Source organism: Silurus aristotelis (genome assembly GCF_946808225.1).
Source record: "Silurus aristotelis genome assembly, chromosome: 23".
Classification (NCBI taxonomy): Eukaryota; Metazoa; Chordata; class Actinopteri; order Siluriformes; family Siluridae; genus Silurus; species Silurus aristotelis.
Genome location: NC_139596.1, coordinates 6,717,304 through 6,736,358, shown reverse-complemented (window position 1 = coordinate 6,736,358; position 19,055 = coordinate 6,717,304). Strand labels below are relative to the sequence as shown.

Here is a 19,055-nt window from a genome sequence, read left to right as displayed (position 1 = left end):
TGATGCTACCACCCCCATGCTTCACAGTAGGGATGGTGTTCTTGGGATGGTACTCATCATTCTTCTTCCTCCAAACACGTTTAGTGAAATTATGACCCAAAAGTTCTATTTTGGTCGCATCTGACCACATGACTTTCTCCCATGACTCCTCTGGATCATCCAAATGGTCATTGTCAAACTTAAGACGTGCCTGGACATGTGCTGGTTTAAGCAGGGGAACCTTCCGTGCCATGCATGATTTCAAACCATGATGTCTTAGTGTATTACCAACAGTAACCTTGAAAACGGTGGTCCCAGCTCTTTTCAGGTCATTGACCAGCTACTCCCGTGTAGTTCTGGGCTGATTTCTCACCTTCCTTAGGATCATTGAGACCCCACGAGGTGAGATCTTGCATGGAGCCCCAGTCCGAGGGAGATTGACAGTCATGTTTAGCTTCTTCCATTTTCTAATGATTGCTCCAACAGTGGACCTTTTTTCACCAAGCTGCTTGGCAATTTCCCCGTAGCCCTTTCCAGCCTTGTGGAGGTGTACAATTTTGTCTCTAGTGTCTTTGGACAGCTCTTTGGTCTTGGCCATGTTAGTAGTTGGATTCTTACTGATTGTATGGGGTGGACAGGTGTCTTTATGCAGCTAATGACCTCAAACAGGTGCATCTAATTTAGGATAATAAATGTAGTGGAGGTGGACATTTTAAAGGCAGACTAACAGGTCTTTGAGGGTCAGAATTCTAGCTGATAGACAGGTGTTCAAATACTTATTTGCAGCTGTATCATACAAATAAATAGTTTAAAAATCATATATTGTGATTTCTGGATTTTTTTTTTTAGATTATGTCTCTCACAGTGGACATGCACCTACGATGACAATTTCAGACCCCTCCATGATTTCTATATATATATATATATATATATATATATATATATATATATATATATATATATATATATATATATATATATATATATATATATATACAGCTTCCTGTGGGCTCACCACCTACAGGAGGGACCGTGAGGGACGGTGCTGTGAGGATTGGGCAGCAGTCGAAGGCGGGGGTCTGCTTAGACTGCTGCCCCCGCGACCCGAATTACGGATAAGCGGGAGAGAATGAATGAATGAATGAATATATATACAGTGAGGAAAATAAGTATTTGAACACCCTGTTATTTTGCAAGTTCTCCCACTTAGAAATCATGGAGGGGTCTGAAATTGTCATCGTAGGTGCATGTCCACTGTGAGAGACATAATCTAAAAAAAAAAATCCAGAAATCACAATGTATGATTTTTTAACTATTTATTTGTATGATACAGCTGCAAATAAGTATTTGAACACCTGAGAAAGTCAATGTTAATATTTGGTACAGTAGCCTTTGTTTGCAATTACAGAGGTCAAACGTTCCCTGTAGTTTTTCACCAGATTTGCACACACTGCAGGAGGGATTTTGACCCACTTCTCCACTCAGATCTTCTCTAGATCAGTCAGGTTTCTGGCCTGTCGTTGAGAAACATGGAGTTTGAGCTCCCTCCAAAGATTCTCTATTGGGTTTAGGTCTGGAGACTGGCTAGGCCACACCAGAACCTTGATATGCTTCTTACAGAGCCACTCCTTGGTTATCCTGGCTGTGTGCTTCGGGTCATTGTCATGTTGGAAGACCCAGCCTCGACTCATCTTCAATGCTCTAACTGAGGGAAGGAGGTTGTTCCCCAAAATCTTGCAATACATGGCCCCGGTCATCCTCTCCTTAATACAGTGCAGTCGCCCTGTCCCATGTGCAGAAAAAACACCCCCAAAGCATGATGCTACCACCCCCATGCTTCACAGTAGGGATGGTGTTCTTGGGATGGTACTCATCATTCTTCTTCCTCCAAACACGTTTAGTGGAATTTTGACCCAAAAGTTCTATTTTGGTCTCATTTGACCACATGACTTTCTCCCATGACTCCTCTGGATCATCCAAATGGTCATTGGCAAACTTAAGATGTGCCTGGACATGTGCTGGTTTAAGCAGGGGAACCTTCCGTGCCATGCATGATTTCAAACCATGACGTCTTAGTGTATTACCAACAGTAACCTTGGAAACGGTGGTCCCAGCTCTTTTCAGGTCATTGACCAGCTCCTCCCGTGTAGTTCTGGGCTGATTTCTCACCTTTCTTAGGATCATTGAGACCCCACGAGGTGAGATCTTGCATGGAGCCCCAGTCCGAGGGAGATTGACAGTCATGTTTAGCTTCTTCCATTTTCTAATGATTGCTCCAACAGTGGACCTTTTTTCACCAAGCTGCTTGGCAATTTCCCCGTAGCCCTTTCCAGCCTTGTGGAGGTGTACAATTTTGTCTCTAGTGTCTTTGGACAGCTCTTTGGTCTTGGCCATGTTAGTAGTTGGATTCTTACTGATTGTATGGGGTGGACAGGTGTCTTTATGCAGCTAACGACCTCAAACAGGTGCATCTAATTTTGGATAATAAATGTAGTGGAGGTGGACATTTTAAAGGCAGACTAACAGGTCTTTGAGGGTCAGAATTCTAGCTGATAGACAGGTGTTCAAATACTTTTTTGCAGCTGTATCATACAAATAAATAGTTTAAAAATCATATATTGTGATTTCTGGATTTTTTTTTTTGATTATGTCTCTCACAGTAGACATGCACCTAAGATGACAATTTCAGACCCCTCCATGATTTCTAAGTGGGAGAACTTGCAAAATAGCAGGGTGTTCAAATACTTATTTTCCTCACTGTAGTATATATATATATATATATATATATATATATATATATATATATATATATATATATATATATATATATATATATATATATATATATATATATATATATAAACAATGTCATCATAACTGTGACTAATACTACAATCTACTATTTTCCTGCCTCAGTATATAATTATAGCAAATTAAATGAATACAAAAATGGCTAAAATCAATGAAATGTTTTCCCCATGCAAATTAAAGAAGAGTCTTTTGTAAACGCCATCAATGGTTTTAAAAAGCTACTGTATAACACAGTTATTGTATGACTTATTATGCTACATTTTCTATGCTGTGCTTCCATAGTTGACTTCTGACCTGCGGAGGCAACCAGAGCTGCTAAATGCCTCGGACAGTGAACTGTTAGAAAGTCTGATGCAGGAGAATTTCACCCTGCCGAACGTCAGCACGCTGCTGGAGCAGCTCGACACCATCGACAATGCCGCCTGCGGCTGGATCCAGTTCATGTCAAAGGTCTTTCTCAAGCTTCTCATTACCATGCAGTTAATACAGTCTAGGACCTAGCTTGTTTCCCACCCATTCTACAGTATTAAAATGCTGTGTCTTGCTTTAATAAATAAAAATGGCCATTGTTTGCATATTGCTTGGGTGCAAGAGGCATAAAACATTCAATATGTGCTGTTATTTGAACAGTAATTCATCGAGTAGCATCCCACCACCCTGTCGTGTTTCATTTCTTACATAATTCAGAGCATCTTTTCAGTCTGGAATGTTTTATCCATTTAGTTTTATAAGCCTTTTTCATGGGACAGCATTATTTCTCTATATAAGAAAATTTTGTTGTTTATGTTTTAGGTGAGTGTGGATGTATTCAAAGGCTTTCCGGATGAGGAGAGCATCGTAAACTACACTCTGAATCAGGCCTACCATGATAATGTCTCCGTATTTGCCAGTGAGTGAAACCCTTTTCTTACACAAATCCATTTTTCGGCATTAGTGCGAGTATAACGGCATGCTAGAGTGACTACATGTGCTCTCCAAATAGGTGTTATTTTCCAGACCAATAAGGACGGCTCCCTGCCTCCTCATGTACAGTATAAAATCAGACAGAACTCCAGCTTCACGGAGAAAACTAATGAGATCCGACGTGCTTACTGGCGCCCGGGACCCAACACTGGCGGCAAGTTCTACTTCCTCTACGGCTTTGTGTGGATCCAAGGTAGAGATACGAGCCCTTAATCTTTATAAACAACTTAAACATTATGAACAGCTTTAACTACCTCAGGCAACTAGCTTTTTTTGTTTTTTTTTGGTGCTGATGAAGACATTGTGAGTGTGGCGATTTTATTGGAAACTTTTTTTTTTTCTGCAAGCCTTTTCACATTGTTTCTGCAATTTGTTCTGAAGCAAAAGACTGTACAAAACCATAAGTAGAGCAATAAATCATCTGCTCGTATGATGCCCATGAAGGAGCGGACTGCCATAGAGATAGAAATAATCTTTATTTTTTAATTCAGAGTGTGTCTGGTAAACTGCTTACCTGGTTAAGCTAAACTTGGAACATCCATGAATTTGCAGGTGAAAAGTGTTGCCTCAGCGGCTTTTAACACTGCATTATGTTTAATATTTTATAGAGGAGCTTACTAAAGGGCAACAAAGCTTATCGCTTACATCAGAGCTCTCAATGTAGTAGTTATGAAGGAATAATCTCACATGTTTGATCTTTTTCTATTTGAAAAAATCAAATCAGAAATTTAAATGGTTTGGTGTTGGACGTTTTGGTTCTTAAAACACGAACTGGGCGTATTTTTAAACATTTCCCTTGAGGGTAGTGAAAGCTCAGTGGATAACACCTGCATTTATATTTATGGCGTTTGGCAGATGCTCTTTTCCAGAGCAATTTACAACTGAGCAGTTGAGGCATAAGAGCCTTGCTCAAGGGCCCAAGAATGGCAGTTTGAATGCTGGGATTTGAGTTCACATTTTAATTCTTCCACGTCTTGGCATTTACTTCTTAAAGGAAGGCTGTGAGTTCAAATCCCAGCACATCCAAGCTGCCAGTATTGAGATTCTTGAGCAACCCTCAACTTCTTATATGTTAATCTAGTTGCATTCTCACTTCTGTTGACCATGTGCAATATTACTTATGTATAGTCAACAACATGCTCAAATTACTTATTTACACAATGTGCAATATTACTCATACAATGTGCAACGTTATTTATTGACTTTCACCACTATTCAAAATGTATATACACTTATCAGGCATACTATTATGACCACCTGCCTAATATTGTGTTGGTCCCCCTTTTGCTGCAAAAACAGTTCCCATCGGGTACTAAAAGCAATTTAGCAATTTGAGCTACAGGAGCTCATCTGTTGGATCAGGCCACACGGACCAGCCTTCACTCCCCACATGCATCAATGACCCTGTCGTCGGTTTACCACTGTTCCTTCCTTGGAGCACTTTTGATACACACTGACCACTGCAGACCGGGAACAGCCACAAGAGCTGCAGTTTTAAAGATGCTCTGACCCAGTCGTCTAGCCATCAATTACCCTTGTTAAAATCACTCAAATCCTTATGCTCGCCCATTTTTCCTGTTCTAAACACATCAACCTACTAGCAGGTACCATGATAAAGAGATATACAGTGTTATTTACTCACTGGTCATAATGTTATAATGTCATAATGTTATGGTGGGTCTGTGTATATTTTTCTATTCAAAAGTTTATTTTTGTATTCTATTTCGTGTCAATACTGTGTAAATCTTTTGTGACTAAAGCTGGCTCTGAGAAACGCACAAGAATTACAATGTACATGCACTGTAACGTACCAGTGCAAATGGCAATGCACTTGAAAATCGCATTGCAACGCACCTGGCAAATGACATGTACATAAAACAATCAAATCATAGCAGTTTTTTTTAGAAATATGCCACAGATTTGTCAAGGTTGTGACTATGAAAACGAGCAGTAACGAGAGCTTTGATAACGTAGGACACAGATGTGAAAACATAATACATTTGACAAGAGTTTGCAAGAAAAACACATTGGCGAATTTTGAATTAAGCAAGGGTTGACACCAAATCACAGGGGTGGAGACACTGCCAAAACTTAAACTCATACTCAAAAGCATTTGGAAAACTAAACAAATTCATTACTTTGTGACATGAACCCAGTCTCCCCAAAATGCCTTTTAAATAGTTAAAAATGCTCACTCAGATTGTTTGGACACAGAATAATTTTTCACTTTCTGAGAAGACTTGAAACCTTTTGGTAGCTTAAAATGATAAAAAATGTTTTCCGTGTTGCTCTCTCTGGGGGTCTCTTTCAGAACATATTACCTTTGCGGACAAAGTAGGAAGGTTACAATGGCGTTTCAGTGCCATGTAAAAAAAAAAATAATAATCTAATATTACGAGAATAAAGTTGTTGTAGTATGAGAATTAAGTTACCATATTTTGATAATGAAGCCGTAATTGTGCGAATAAAGTAAACATTTTTTAAGAACTAAGTCGTAGCAATGCGTAATATATAGCAATATATAGTAAAATTCAGCAATAAGGAAATTCTTTGTCTTTTGTCTCTTGAGCACGGAATTCTAATTAGTAAACGGACACTGCAGCAATTATGTAGGAAACTAAATTTATTTAGAAGAAAAAATCAGACAGACATTAAGGAAATTGCCTGTTTTGTGCAGTCTGAAATGGCACCAGTGGTTACATCTGCGTTGTCGTTACTCAAAAGCCTATGAGGATGTTGATCGAATAATTCAACCCTGAAGGAGTTAAACACTGGCACACCCTCTGCAGAATTAAGTTATAAGCTCACTAGTACAAATGACATGCTTGTACCAAACATAATTTAAATAACAACATTCAAGTAAACAAATTACGACTTTATTTTCGTAATTTTGACTTTATTCTCAAAATATTGCGCGTTTAATCTTGTATTGCTACGACTTTATTCTCCTAATTTCGACTTTATTCTTGTACTGCTACGACTTTATTCTTGTAATCTTTTTTATCGTGTCACTAGAACACTGTCATAGAAGGTCATAGATCTTGAAATGTAATGTCTTACATGATTTTTTTAAACATGAACTTACACTCATTTTTCCTTTTGCATGTTTAATTAACCATAACTCTGGTGTTTCATCTTTTTTTTAAGATATGATGGAGAGAGCCATCATTAACACGTTTGTTGAACACGATGTTGTGGAGCCTGGAAATTACGTGCAGATGTTCCCCTACCCCTGCTACACCAGAGACGAGTGAGTCTGTTCTCATTTTCATCTTTCTCAGACCTCTCTCACTTCAGTCCTCATTAGTGAAATTTGAAGGGATTAATGGTGAAAACGGTGTCTGAGGGCTGTGAACGTGTGAAGCTGAATGTGTTGATGGCGCTGACACTTGTTATAGCAATTGCAGCTTTGGTTTTATGGTAGCCTAACATTCCAAGACAATTTTACTGCTTGGTAAAGCTGTGTTCATGTTTGCAGTTTCCTGTTTGTGATCGAACACATGATGCCTCTGTGTATGGTGATCTCCTGGGTTTATTCAGTGGCCATGATGATCCAACACATAGTGGCTGAGAAGGAGCATCGTCTCAAAGAGGTGAGCAGCAGGAAGACTTCCTCATGTTCTGACAGCCAGATCATGTGTGTAATATATTATTATATATGATCATAGTGGTAGGAACATAAGACTTGTGTTCAAAGCCTTTGACTCGTGAGAAGAGTGCAAGTGAGTGAAAAGGAAGCGTGTGTGTGTGTGTGTGTGTGTGTGTGTGTGTGTGTGTGTGTGCTTGTAGAAAAAGTGGTTTAAACGCTCTTTGAACGCTCATTTCCTGCTCCACGCTCGGAAATATCATTGTGTGCACGCAATACACTCTACCTTCTGCTCATTTTTACAGATGAAACTGCACATGCTCAGCAATCCCTATTAAATGGTACTGTTTAAATGCCACAGAAGATTCAATTTGGCTTAAGTTATATGAGATATAAGATGATATACTGTAGATAAGATAAATTAACATTGGTGTGACCTGGAATCTGGGAGGTTGGAATTGCTTAAAATGTTATGTTGAGCTATTTCTCTATAATGATATCATCTGTTATTTTTATGTTTCTAACCTTGTAATATTATTCAAATATTAAAAGGATTATGATGTCCTCTGTCCTGTAACGTCTAAGCGACATACACTATATGGCCAAACGTTTGGGGAGACCAACACATTTGTACAGGGTGGCACAGGAAAGCGGGAATTTTGGAACTAGGAGTTGGCAACTCTGGGACATCGGCAATTTTTTGGAAGCAGTGTGACTTAGTTTAGAAACCCTTGCCGTTAGTTATACTGGAGCAGTGGAGTGGTGCGCAATGAGTGGTACGCGTTCGGTGTAAAAGCTTGTGAAAGAAAAGATTGCTACTTAGATTTGCAGCCCGGTTGAGCTATATGCGGCTTTATATTGAGTAATCTTTAATTAAACAACAATGAATTATTTGTTGTTTTTGCTAGATGATTATTACTAGCAGAATCCGTTTGGAACATCCTGCCTATTATACTGTTATAAAAATTTTTTATTATTCAATAACTGATATATTGATGGCTGGTTATGTTGCTGCTGATGTTTCCTTTCAGGTGATGAAGATGATGGGCTTAAATAATGCTGTGCACTGGGTGGCCTGGTTCATTACTGGTTTTGTGCAGCTCTCCATATCAGTAACAGCACTGACGGCTATATTAAAGTACGGCCGAGTGCTTCTCCACAGCGACCCCTTCATCATCTGGCTCTTCCTGACTATATACGCCATTGCTACCATCATGTTCTGGTAATGTATCATATTGTGGCCAATGATGTTCCATTTTTTGTTGGTAATTTTCTAGCCCTTGTATTTTATTCAAGTTATTACTGGAGTCTGTTTTGACTGTAATATCTAGTTGTTTAGTGTCTCTGTGGTGCCTCAGAAAAATAAATAAACAGTGGAACTACCGACATCCAAACAGCTAAAAGAAGTATCCCAATGAAGCAGTTACTTATGTTGCCCATGAAAATAGAAAACTCTGCTTTTTTTTCTTAAAATGAAGTGTTTGATCCAGGCAGTGCTGATGCATGTGTTTTGGCAGCATGGTTTTGCAGAGAGTGTACTCTTTTCCATTGTAAGATGATTATACCTTTTACTAAGCAAACAAACAAAAAAACCCACACAGACTGTGTGCATAATAATTCTCCTAATGACATCATTCCATTATGATGTAGAGGGATATAGAGGAGTATATTATAATAATTCTTCCCTTTTCTTTAGTTTTTTAGTGTCGGTAATCTACTCCAAAGCCAAACTGGCCTCAGCTTGTGGTGGGATTATCTATTTCTTGAGTTACGTTCCCTACATGTATGTGGCCATCAGAGAAGAGGTGGCCCATGATAAGATCACAGCCTTCGAAAAGTGTATTGCGGTAAGACACTGCTTTATGCCACATGCTCACCTTTAACATATATTGGTTCAATGCCTTTTGAACCTGGCACTAGAATTGCCATCTGGCCTTGTGTTTTAATATGACTTCCTCCCTTCCTGCAGTCTCTGATGTCCACCACTGCTTTTGGCCTCGGCTCAAAGTACTTTGCCTTGTACGAGGTGGCCGGCGTGGGCATCCAGTGGCGCACCATCAACCAGTCACCGGTAGAGGGCGATGATTTTAACCTCCTGTTGTCAATCGTCATGCTCATCATCGACGCCTCTGTGTACGGCGTGCTCACTTGGTACATAGAGGCTGTGCATCCAGGTGAACCATGACACAAATGCTATTTGCTTCAATTACATAAAATTTAAGGAATATCCCTGTAAATTGAAGCAGCCTGTTAGTGGGTTTGCTCACTGATTCAAGTATGAAGTTGAGCTTGGTGTGAATGGACACCCTAGCAGGAAGTTATTAACTTTTTAGCTATTAATGCTTGCACTCATACGAACATACGATCACAGTAACAGCAACATACGCGTATAAAACATTACGTAATGCATTATTTTTTTATAGCAGCCTAGATATATATTTAAAAAACGATTAGCAAGCTTCTATGTATTTGTATATTTATGTAAGACACAACAGTCCTTGTAATCATACCGACATTTACATTTACATTTGCCGCATTTAGCAGACGCTCTTGTCCAGAGCGACGTACAAAAGTGCTTCGAGTCTTTATTAATAATTAAATGTACAATGGTATGCTAGATTACAAACTTAAGCAAACTTGTAAAGTGTTTCAGGAAGAGGTAGGTCTTCACCCGTCGCTTAAAGATAGCCAGGGACTCTGCTTTTTGGACATCTAGGGGAAGTTCATTCCACCACCTCGGTGCAAGAACATTTGAAGAGCCTTGAAGTATAGTTACCTCTTACCCTGAGAGGAGGTGGTACCAGTTGAGCAGTGCTGGAGGATCTCAGACAGCGTGGTGCAGTGCGAGGAGTGATGAGGTCTCTGAGGTGAGAGGGTGCTGGTCCATTTTTGTAGGCAGTAATCAGTGTTTTAAATCTGATACGTGCAGCTACTGGAAGCCAGTAAAAGGAGCGCAGGAGTGGGATGGTGTGGGAGAACTGGGGCAGGTTGATCACAAGTCACGCAGCTGCATTTTGGATCATTTGCAGTGCACGAATAGTGTTCAGAGGTCGACCTGCCAGCAGAGAGCTGCAGTAGCTGTCTTGAAATGACAAGAGACTGAACAAGCATCGGATGTTCTAGTGAAGGAATCGACAAGAGCCACATTAGCAACATGTGAGGAGAAGAAAAATTTATTGTCCATAGTTACCCCGAGGTTATTAGCAGTGGCTGAAGCGGAGAGACGAGAGTTATGAAGAGTTATTCTGAGATCCTGACCTGGAGATGAATCACCTGGGATAAGATAATATATACCTTTATTCATCCCACAGTGGGGAAATTTCTCTGTTACAGCAGAAAAGTAAAAGAAATGCAAATATATAAAGAGAATAGACATAATCAAAAGAATAATGTCGTAATAGATATATAATAGATGACCAGCAGTTCAGTTTTGCTGGGATTGAGTTTTAGTCGATGAACACTCATCCACAAGCTTCGCTAAGCATGCCGAGATCTGAGTGAAAGCTGAGGGAGGAAAAGAAAAAATGAGTTGAGTGCCATCAGCATAGCAATGGTAAGAAAACCCATGTGAGGATATGACTTCACCAAGAGTGTGGGTATAGAAAGAGAAGAGAAGAGGACCAAGTACTGAGCCTTGTGGGACACCAGTGGAGAGTCTGCATGGGCCAGATGTGGACCCCCTCCATGTTACCTGGAATAAGCGACCATCCAGGTGGGAAGCAAACCATTTCCAAGCTGCTCTGCGTGTACCAAGGCTCCTGGGGGTAGACAAGTCTTGTGGTTGACTGTGTCGAATGCTGCTGAAAGGTTGAGGAGGATGAGTACAGGTGACAGCTTGGCTGATCAAGCAACATGTAAAAACAGTGCGTTCCAGAGATTTTGAAAATAGGTGATAAGTGATTCCGGTCTGTAGTTGTTGATGTCAGAGAGATCCAGAGCAGGTTTCTTCAAGATGGGAATAACCTTTGCTGCTCTGAAGGTAGTTGGCACATGGCCGGATGTTAAGGACCCGTTAAAGATCGTGGAGATAAACAGCAGGAGGTGTGAGATGATCTGAAGCATAGGATTGGATCCAGAGGGCAGGTGGTGGGATTTTTTATACTTCTCCATCAACATTCTCAAAGCAAATAAGTTGTCTGTGGTGCTCTTCCTCGGCATGAAACCATACTGTTGCTCACAGATGGTCACCTCTTCTCTCAGCCTTGCTTCCACTACTCTTTCCCATAACTTCATAGTGTGATTGATCAACTTAATTTCCCTGTAGTGACTGCAGGTCTGCACATCTCCCTTATTTTCAAAGATGGATCTCTCACAATTAAAAAAAAATAATAACGTAGCAATGCTAACCAGGTAAAGCAGCTCCTTAGAATTAATGATGCATCAGACCAAACTATTGTACCATGTGAATTAACATGACCTTTTCTTTTGTGTCCCCCAGCCTTACTAAAAGTAAAAACCGTTCAGCTCCTTCAGCTTTTTTTATTCCAGTCCTGTGCCACATCTCAAGCGTCCAATGCTACTCCTACTTGAAGCAAAGACCTCCCACTTGCTAGTTTTATAAAGCTCTGTGCCTTCACAGATATGTATATAAGTATCCATGATAATCCTCTCATTCTGCAGGAATGTATGGGCTACCCCGCCCTTGGTACTTCCCTCTGCAGAAGTCCTATTGGCTTGGCAGTGGACGGATCGAGACTTGGGAGTGGCCGTGGGGTGGCAGTGCCAGGCTAAGTGTCATGGAGGAGGATCAGGCCTGTGCCATGGAGCACAGACGCTCAGGTACTGTTGTCATAGCTGATATGAGATCAGTCATTGTTTGAGATTTTAGAGTGGCACCTCAGTAACTACTATAGAACTTGAATTTCATTTCTTTGTGACGACCCCAGAGGAAACTCGTGGAATCGAAGAGGAACCCAGCCACCTACCTCTCGTGGTATGCATCGACAAGCTCACCAAAGTCTACAAGACAGGCAGCAAGCTGGCTCTCAACAAGCTGAGCTTAAACCTGCACGAAAATCAGGTCGTCTCTTTCCTGGGACACAATGGAGCTGGCAAGACCACCACTATGTAAGAGAGTAACGTGTGTTTGTGTGATAAAAGTGTGTTAACATGGCCATGATGCCAGCTACCTATGTTACAATATTAGCTGTCAGACACTGATGTCAATAAAAAAAAAAAAAAGGTGCCTTAAGATTTTGCCTCTCTAAAGCTAACAAGCACACGAAACTAGACATGGGGTGCTAAGATTGTGTCAGCAATCAAACATTATGCAATGTCATGTTAATAGATACTTGTATTGGTTTTGTTCAAGCACAAGTGTGGAGAAAAAGGATTCTGCATCAATAGCCATTGATTCTGCTTTAATGCCCCTCTTAGGAAGGGAAGGAGGGAAATGTAATAAATAACATGTTATATACACAACCTAAAGACGCAACTTTTAGTCAGCCATTTTATATCTACTCAGGTACTCTGACTCACTGACTAGCCCGTACTTAGTTACCTGCCTAATATTTGCTAGGTCAAAAGTCAATGTTCATTTCCAAACAAAAAAAAGTGAAAAAGTGCCTCCTAAGTGTTTTTGTCAGTTAGTTAGCTAGTGTAATACTTTAAATATAGCTATTAATGCCAATTGATGAAGGCAGAGGCTACCAGTAAAAAAGGGTTTCATTTCACCCCTTTCTGGGACATCTCTTATTGGTTCTTTGAGGAATTCTACAATACAATATTTAATTCAGGATGCTTGACCCTTAACTCTTGAGGTTTCACATTGCAGCTGCTGTATGTTTGTTCTTCAGGTCGATCCTTACGGGGCTGTTCCCCCCGACTTCGGGCTCAGCTACCATATACGGCCACGACATCCGCACCGAGATGGAGCGCATCAGGCAAAACCTGGGCATGTGCCCACAGCACAACGTCCTCTTTGACAAGCTGACTGTTGAGGAGCACCTGTGGTTTTACTCACGTCTGAAGGGCATGGCTGAAGAGGACATCCGGAAAGAGATGGATAAGTGAGTACACACTCACTATTATATTTTCCTAGAATATCAACCACATAGCTACCAGTTACCTTGCATTTACTTTTAAGGAATTTGGCAGACGTTCTTATCCAAACAGACTTACTTTCATCTCAGGAACTAGGGGGTTAAGGGCCTTGATCAGGGGCCCAGTAGTGCCAGCTTGGCACTAAGCTGAGTTCAATAAAATTAATTTTTAACAACGGACATTGTCTGAAAGCAGCTTTACAGAGATAAAGCGGTTATATAGAAGAGTGTATAAGTTTAGTACCTATAAGTTTGTTTCTTATAATTGTAAGTTCATCCCTTATTATCAAGCCAGTGGTGACTGTGGCATTAGGAAAAACTCCCTGAGATGGCACGAGGAAGCAACTTTGAGAGAAGCCTCATCTGGGTGGCACCGAATGTCGATTCATTATAGTTACCACCATGCGTCTATACATCTCACACTATGTATCTGTAACATTTTAGTGCAAGTAGTATCTTCTTCTTCTTTCGGTTGCTCCCATTAGTGGTCGCCACAGCGGATCATCCGTCTCCACACCCCCCCCTGTCCTCTACAACTGCCTCTTTCAAACCAACTACCTGCATGTCTTCCCTCACCACATCCATAAACCTCCTCCTTGGTCTTCCTCTGTTCCTCCTTCCTGGTGGCTCCATCCTTAGCATTCTTCTACTGATATACCCCGTGTCCCTCCTCTGAACATGTCCAAACCATCTCAATCTCGCCTTCCTCACCTTGTCTCCAAAACGTCCTACATGCGCTGTCCCTCTAATAAACTAATTTCTAATCCTGTCCATCGTCGTCACTCTCAACGAAAACCTTCTCAACTTTAGCTCTGCTACCTCCAGCTCCACCTCCTGTCTTTTATTCAAATGCCACTGTCTCTAATCCATACAACATCTCAGGTCTCACCACAGTCCTATAAACTTTCCCCCTTCACTCTTACAGATACTCTTCATTCACAAATCTCTCCTGCTATCACTCTTCTCCACCCACTCCACCCTGCCTGCACTCTATTCTTCACTTCTCTAACACACTCTATATTACTTTGCACTGTTGACCCCAGGTACCTGAACTCCTCCACCTTCTCCACCTCTTCTCCCTGCAACCGCACCACTCCACTGCCCTCCCTCTCATTCACATACATGTACTCTGTCTTACTCCTACTGACTTTCATTCCTCTTCAAGTAGTATGTTTAGACAAAAAAAAAGGTGAAGTGTACAGTTTATACTTTGATGTGGAAACATAAAATCAGACATATTTTGTACTTTATAGTTACACTTCATATTAGGTATAGAAAATCAAAGAGATATCAAATGGCACTGAAGTTTACATTTTGCTAGATGGCTGACGTACCAGCGAGACCGCCACAGCATTGTGGATGAATTATAAAAGCTGTTTGTTTTTGGCTTTTAAAATTGGAGGTTGTTTATATCAAGGTTCTTTTCGATAACCAAGACCACATTTTCTGTGTTCCTTCAATATATTGTTAAACTTGCACAATCTATCATCTAAAATCTATTGTTCAACAGTTGCAAAACGTTTTTTTTCCTCCTATACAACAGAATTTATTTGCTTAGTAAAATAAGACTTTTCATTCGATCGTAGTTAAATATTATTTCAGAATATAGAGCAAGTTAGTGCTTTGCAGTGACTACATTATACAGAATATATCTTTTTACTGTCGTCCCAGAGTCTAGAATTCAGTATTCAGCGTATATAATTAGTATTTCAATCTAGACTCTGGGACAACAAAGAAAGATTTGAATTCAGTATAGATCTGAATTAATCACTGGAACAATGCAATGACTAGAAGAAAAACACGAGCACATGCTGCTGTTGCCATGGGAACTGGGATGCAAATTGGGGAAAGTAAGATCATGACAGTTTCTTCATTTGTCCTGCAGCTTAATGGGTTTTTTCTTGCTTCACCAATGTTCATGATTATTTACTCTTTCCTACATGCAGAATGATTGAAGATCTGGAATTGTCTAATAAACGCCACTGCCTGGTGCAGACCCTTTCCGGGGGCATGAAGAGGAAGCTGTCGGTAGCTATAGCCTTTGTTGGCGGTTCTCGTGCTGTGATTCTGGACGAGCCGACAGCTGGAGTGGACCCGTATGCCCGCCGTGCCATATGGGACCTCATCCTGAAATACAAACAAGGTTAGAAGGAGCACTGCCGTAACTCTGAAAAGCATTTCCCCAATGGCTTTCACAATGGATTTAACCTTCAGCACCTTGATCTCAGTTATTAAAATTCATGGAAATGTACACACGAACGCTCCGCTTGCTTAGAGACGGCAGATGCAGTATTTTTGCACAGGTGGAAGCGATAATTACGAGATGGAGGAAATGTGACAGGTGTATAACTTTCTTTTTTTAATGAGCAGTTCTCAGAGATTGCATATAAAGCATAAGTGCTGTCAGCTTTGCTGGAGATAAAACAGGCAACAAAACTGTTTGTTATGAGAAATGCGAAGGAAGTGGATACTGAACTATTTCTGCTTTAGGTTTAACATATTTATATATATATCTTTCTCTTTCTTTCTCTCTATCTCTCTCTCTCTCTCTCTCTCTCTCTCTCTCTCTCTCTCTCAGTCTCTCCCTCTCCCTCTCTCTCTCTCTCTCTCTCTCTCTCTCTCTTTCTCTCTCTCTCAGTCTCTCCCTCTCTCTCTCTCTCTCTCTCTCTCTCTCTCTCTCTCTCTCTCTCTCTCTCTCGAATTTAATATGACAGAAATGTACACGAATCATAACATTATGACATTATAACATTATGACCAGCGAGTGAATGAAATTGATTATCTCTTCATTAATTGCACCTGTTAGTGGGTCCCAAAATAACTGCAGCTCTTGTGGGATATTCCTGGTCTGCAGTGGTCAGTATCTATTAAAAGTGTTCCAAGGAAGGAACAGTGGTGAACCAGTGACAGGGTCATGTGTGGGAGAAGCTCATTGATGCACGTGGGCAGTGAAGGCTGGCACGTGTGGTCCGATTCAACAGACGAGCTCCTGTAGCTCAAACCGCTGAAAAAGTTAATGCTGTTAATGTTCGATTGGTCAGAAATGTTTTGGCAGCAAAGAGGGGACAACACTATATTAGGCAGGTGGTCATAATGTTATGCCTAATCGGTATAACTGGTCCCTTTTCAGAAAAAAAATGTCCTCTGTCCTAAAGACTTGTGTCCTGTGTCTGAAAGCATAAATTTCCAGGTTTACCTCTGACTTTTGCAGAATCCTGACACTGCTTCTTTCTGAATAACATAAATGTCACAAAGAAAATGTGAAACAAAAATGTATAAATTTGATAGGTATATTATTTAGACATTTATATAAATGTAATTATTTTATAAAATCCAGAATCGAATGTATTTATCAAACTCTGTGTGTGTGTGTGTGTGTGTGTGTGTGTTAACGTGTGCTCATGAGCAGGAAGGACCATCCTTCTCTCTACACACCACATGGACGAGGCTGACCTTCTAGGCGATCGCATCGCCATCATCTCCCACGGGAAGCTCAAGTGCTGTGGCTCACCCCTTTTCCTCAAGAGCACCTACGGAGACGGATATAAGCTGACACTCGTGAAGAAGCAAAGCGACTCCAATCCTGCAGGTCAGAATTATGTGTGGGACAAGGTGTTTTGTAACTGTCTGTTGCTTTGATTAAAGTGTTTTTCTGAAATTTTTCATCTTATGGTGCATACTACATTAGCAGTTTATCAAAGGCATCTTGTAAATAGGTGTATATTGTAAGAATCCATTTTTATAATCAAATCAATGAATCAATTTATTCAACTGAAATAGATAATAAAATGATCGGTAGTGCTTGAAATATTGATGAACCCCATAGCGGGATTTTCTGTTCCCAGTGGCTTTTTTTTTACCTACACGTATAAAATACACTCTATAGACACGTTTTGGAAACACCCTACATTTCCATCCAAATGTGTTTTTCTACAAACAGTTAACTTAAATTTGGAAGATTAGATTTGGTCTTCACTTACAACTAGGAGACCTAAACCTATTCTGGCATGACATTGCCACTGTGCACAAAGCCAGCTCCATGAAGATATGGTTTGGAGAGGATGATCTCGACCTGCTATAGAGCTCTGACCTCAACACTAACTTCAATGTTCAGAAAGCACATATAAATCTTATGGTTAAGATTATGTCCATTAACTTGTCCGAATGGTATAGTTTTCATTTCTACAATAATAAAAAATATCTCATTATTTGTCTACAATAATGCTATCATTATATTAGATTATGTCCTGAACAACACAACAAAAACAACACATAAAGCCTATTTTGTTTTACTCCCTTTTTTATAGGCACCGTTTCTCCCTCTTTCTCTTCTTGTTAAAAGCGCATGCACGTATCCGTATCCGGCAGCGCCGACGTCAGCAGATCCTTATTTATTTACCAGATTGTTCAATTTGTTTTCCAATGAAATTACCAGTTTGTTCTGTTCATTATCAAACAACATCTGAGCTATTTGATTTTCCTATAATTTGCCAACAGCTGAGAAAAAACAAAAAGCACACACAACATTCGCAGTAAACAACTTTCAGTGGACGTCATGCTTATTGTGAAGGGTCATCATTGTTTTTTTTTTTCAGAGCACAACAGTAATAATTAGCACTGCTATCGTTCACTCTGAGGGGTAATCTTTCAATAGCTCTCACCGCTAGCGCTCTTTCACAATTAACAAAGCAGTCACATGTCGGGGGGCACCCACTGTAAGTGAACGTAAAAATACGAAGGGGTGGTTGAGAAAGAACCAATAACTTCAAAGATGCATTCAAAACCGCCGGTTCTGCATTCTGATTTTAATTAACATTTTACACAATGTCCCAACTTCTTTGAAATTGGGGTTTTATATCTTAAATTCTTATTATATTATGTTTTTAATGGGTCATATTCACTTAAATCCAAACCAATAGAAGATTTTTTCCTCATTCTTTGCTTTTAAATAACAGAAGCTTATTAGAACGTGAAAAGAAACAGTGAGTTAAGCATTAGCCTTAGCAAAAGTTGCTAAGAAAAAGGCCTGTGTTCGGATACTTGTCCAAACAGACATTTTATGTACATTATACTGGTCACCTGAGATCCTTAGATCTTAGAGACCTAATCTTGCAAAAGGAACACAAGGCGTAACTAATGTTAAAAAGCTCTGTAGGGGGTAATAAATCGACAAATCATTATTTTAGACATTTAAATAAGGTTTACGAAATAAAGCCATACTGGGTTCTTGGAATTTTTCTTTTTACAGTTAAAAGAATCTATGCACTGATAAGCAGAAAAGGCTGTCACCAACAATGTGTGTAGTGCTGGTATGAATGTATTAGATTTGTGCTCTCCCTAATCAGCTGGCAGATAAATGCATATTCTTGTCATTTCCTTTTTTAAGCTTGCACATTTCAGCTAAAAATCCTTGTCTTTATTTGTGCACAGATCAGTCGAGTATGCCCCTGTCCTCATCCCTGTCCCCGTGCTCTCAGACCAATGTCACTCAGTTTATCCGACAGTATGTAGCCTCCTGCCTGCTGATGTCTGACTCCAACACTGAGCTTTCCTACATTCTGCCATCTGAGGCTGTCAGGAAGGGCTGCTTCGAGAGGCTGTTTCAGGTGAACACACCCACACAGACACTGGTGATTTCAAAAAGAGCTATTAAAGACCATTTGTTGTAAAGTTAA

General features: G+C 40.2%; 1 protein-coding gene across 1 annotated transcript in view; it reads left to right on the top strand.

Moving 5' to 3' along the window:
• abca2 (ATP-binding cassette, sub-family A (ABC1), member 2) overlaps positions 1-19,055 on the top strand; it is an 89,582-nt gene that overhangs the window by 50,347 nt on the left and 20,180 nt on the right. Inside the window, exons 11-24 of the mRNA XM_083526777.1 lie at positions 3,073-3,240; positions 3,583-3,679; positions 3,773-3,946; positions 6,901-7,003; positions 7,232-7,346; positions 8,371-8,561; positions 9,036-9,186; positions 9,309-9,513; positions 11,960-12,118; positions 12,226-12,406; positions 13,135-13,347; positions 15,327-15,523; positions 16,790-16,969; positions 18,811-18,986. Of these exons, the coding sequence (XP_083382903.1) occupies positions 3,073-3,240; positions 3,583-3,679; positions 3,773-3,946; positions 6,901-7,003; positions 7,232-7,346; positions 8,371-8,561; positions 9,036-9,186; positions 9,309-9,513; positions 11,960-12,118; positions 12,226-12,406; positions 13,135-13,347; positions 15,327-15,523; positions 16,790-16,969; positions 18,811-18,986 (2,310 nt within the window). The remainder of the gene's footprint in view (positions 1-3,072; positions 3,241-3,582; positions 3,680-3,772; positions 3,947-6,900; positions 7,004-7,231; positions 7,347-8,370; positions 8,562-9,035; positions 9,187-9,308; positions 9,514-11,959; positions 12,119-12,225; positions 12,407-13,134; positions 13,348-15,326; positions 15,524-16,789; positions 16,970-18,810; positions 18,987-19,055) is intronic.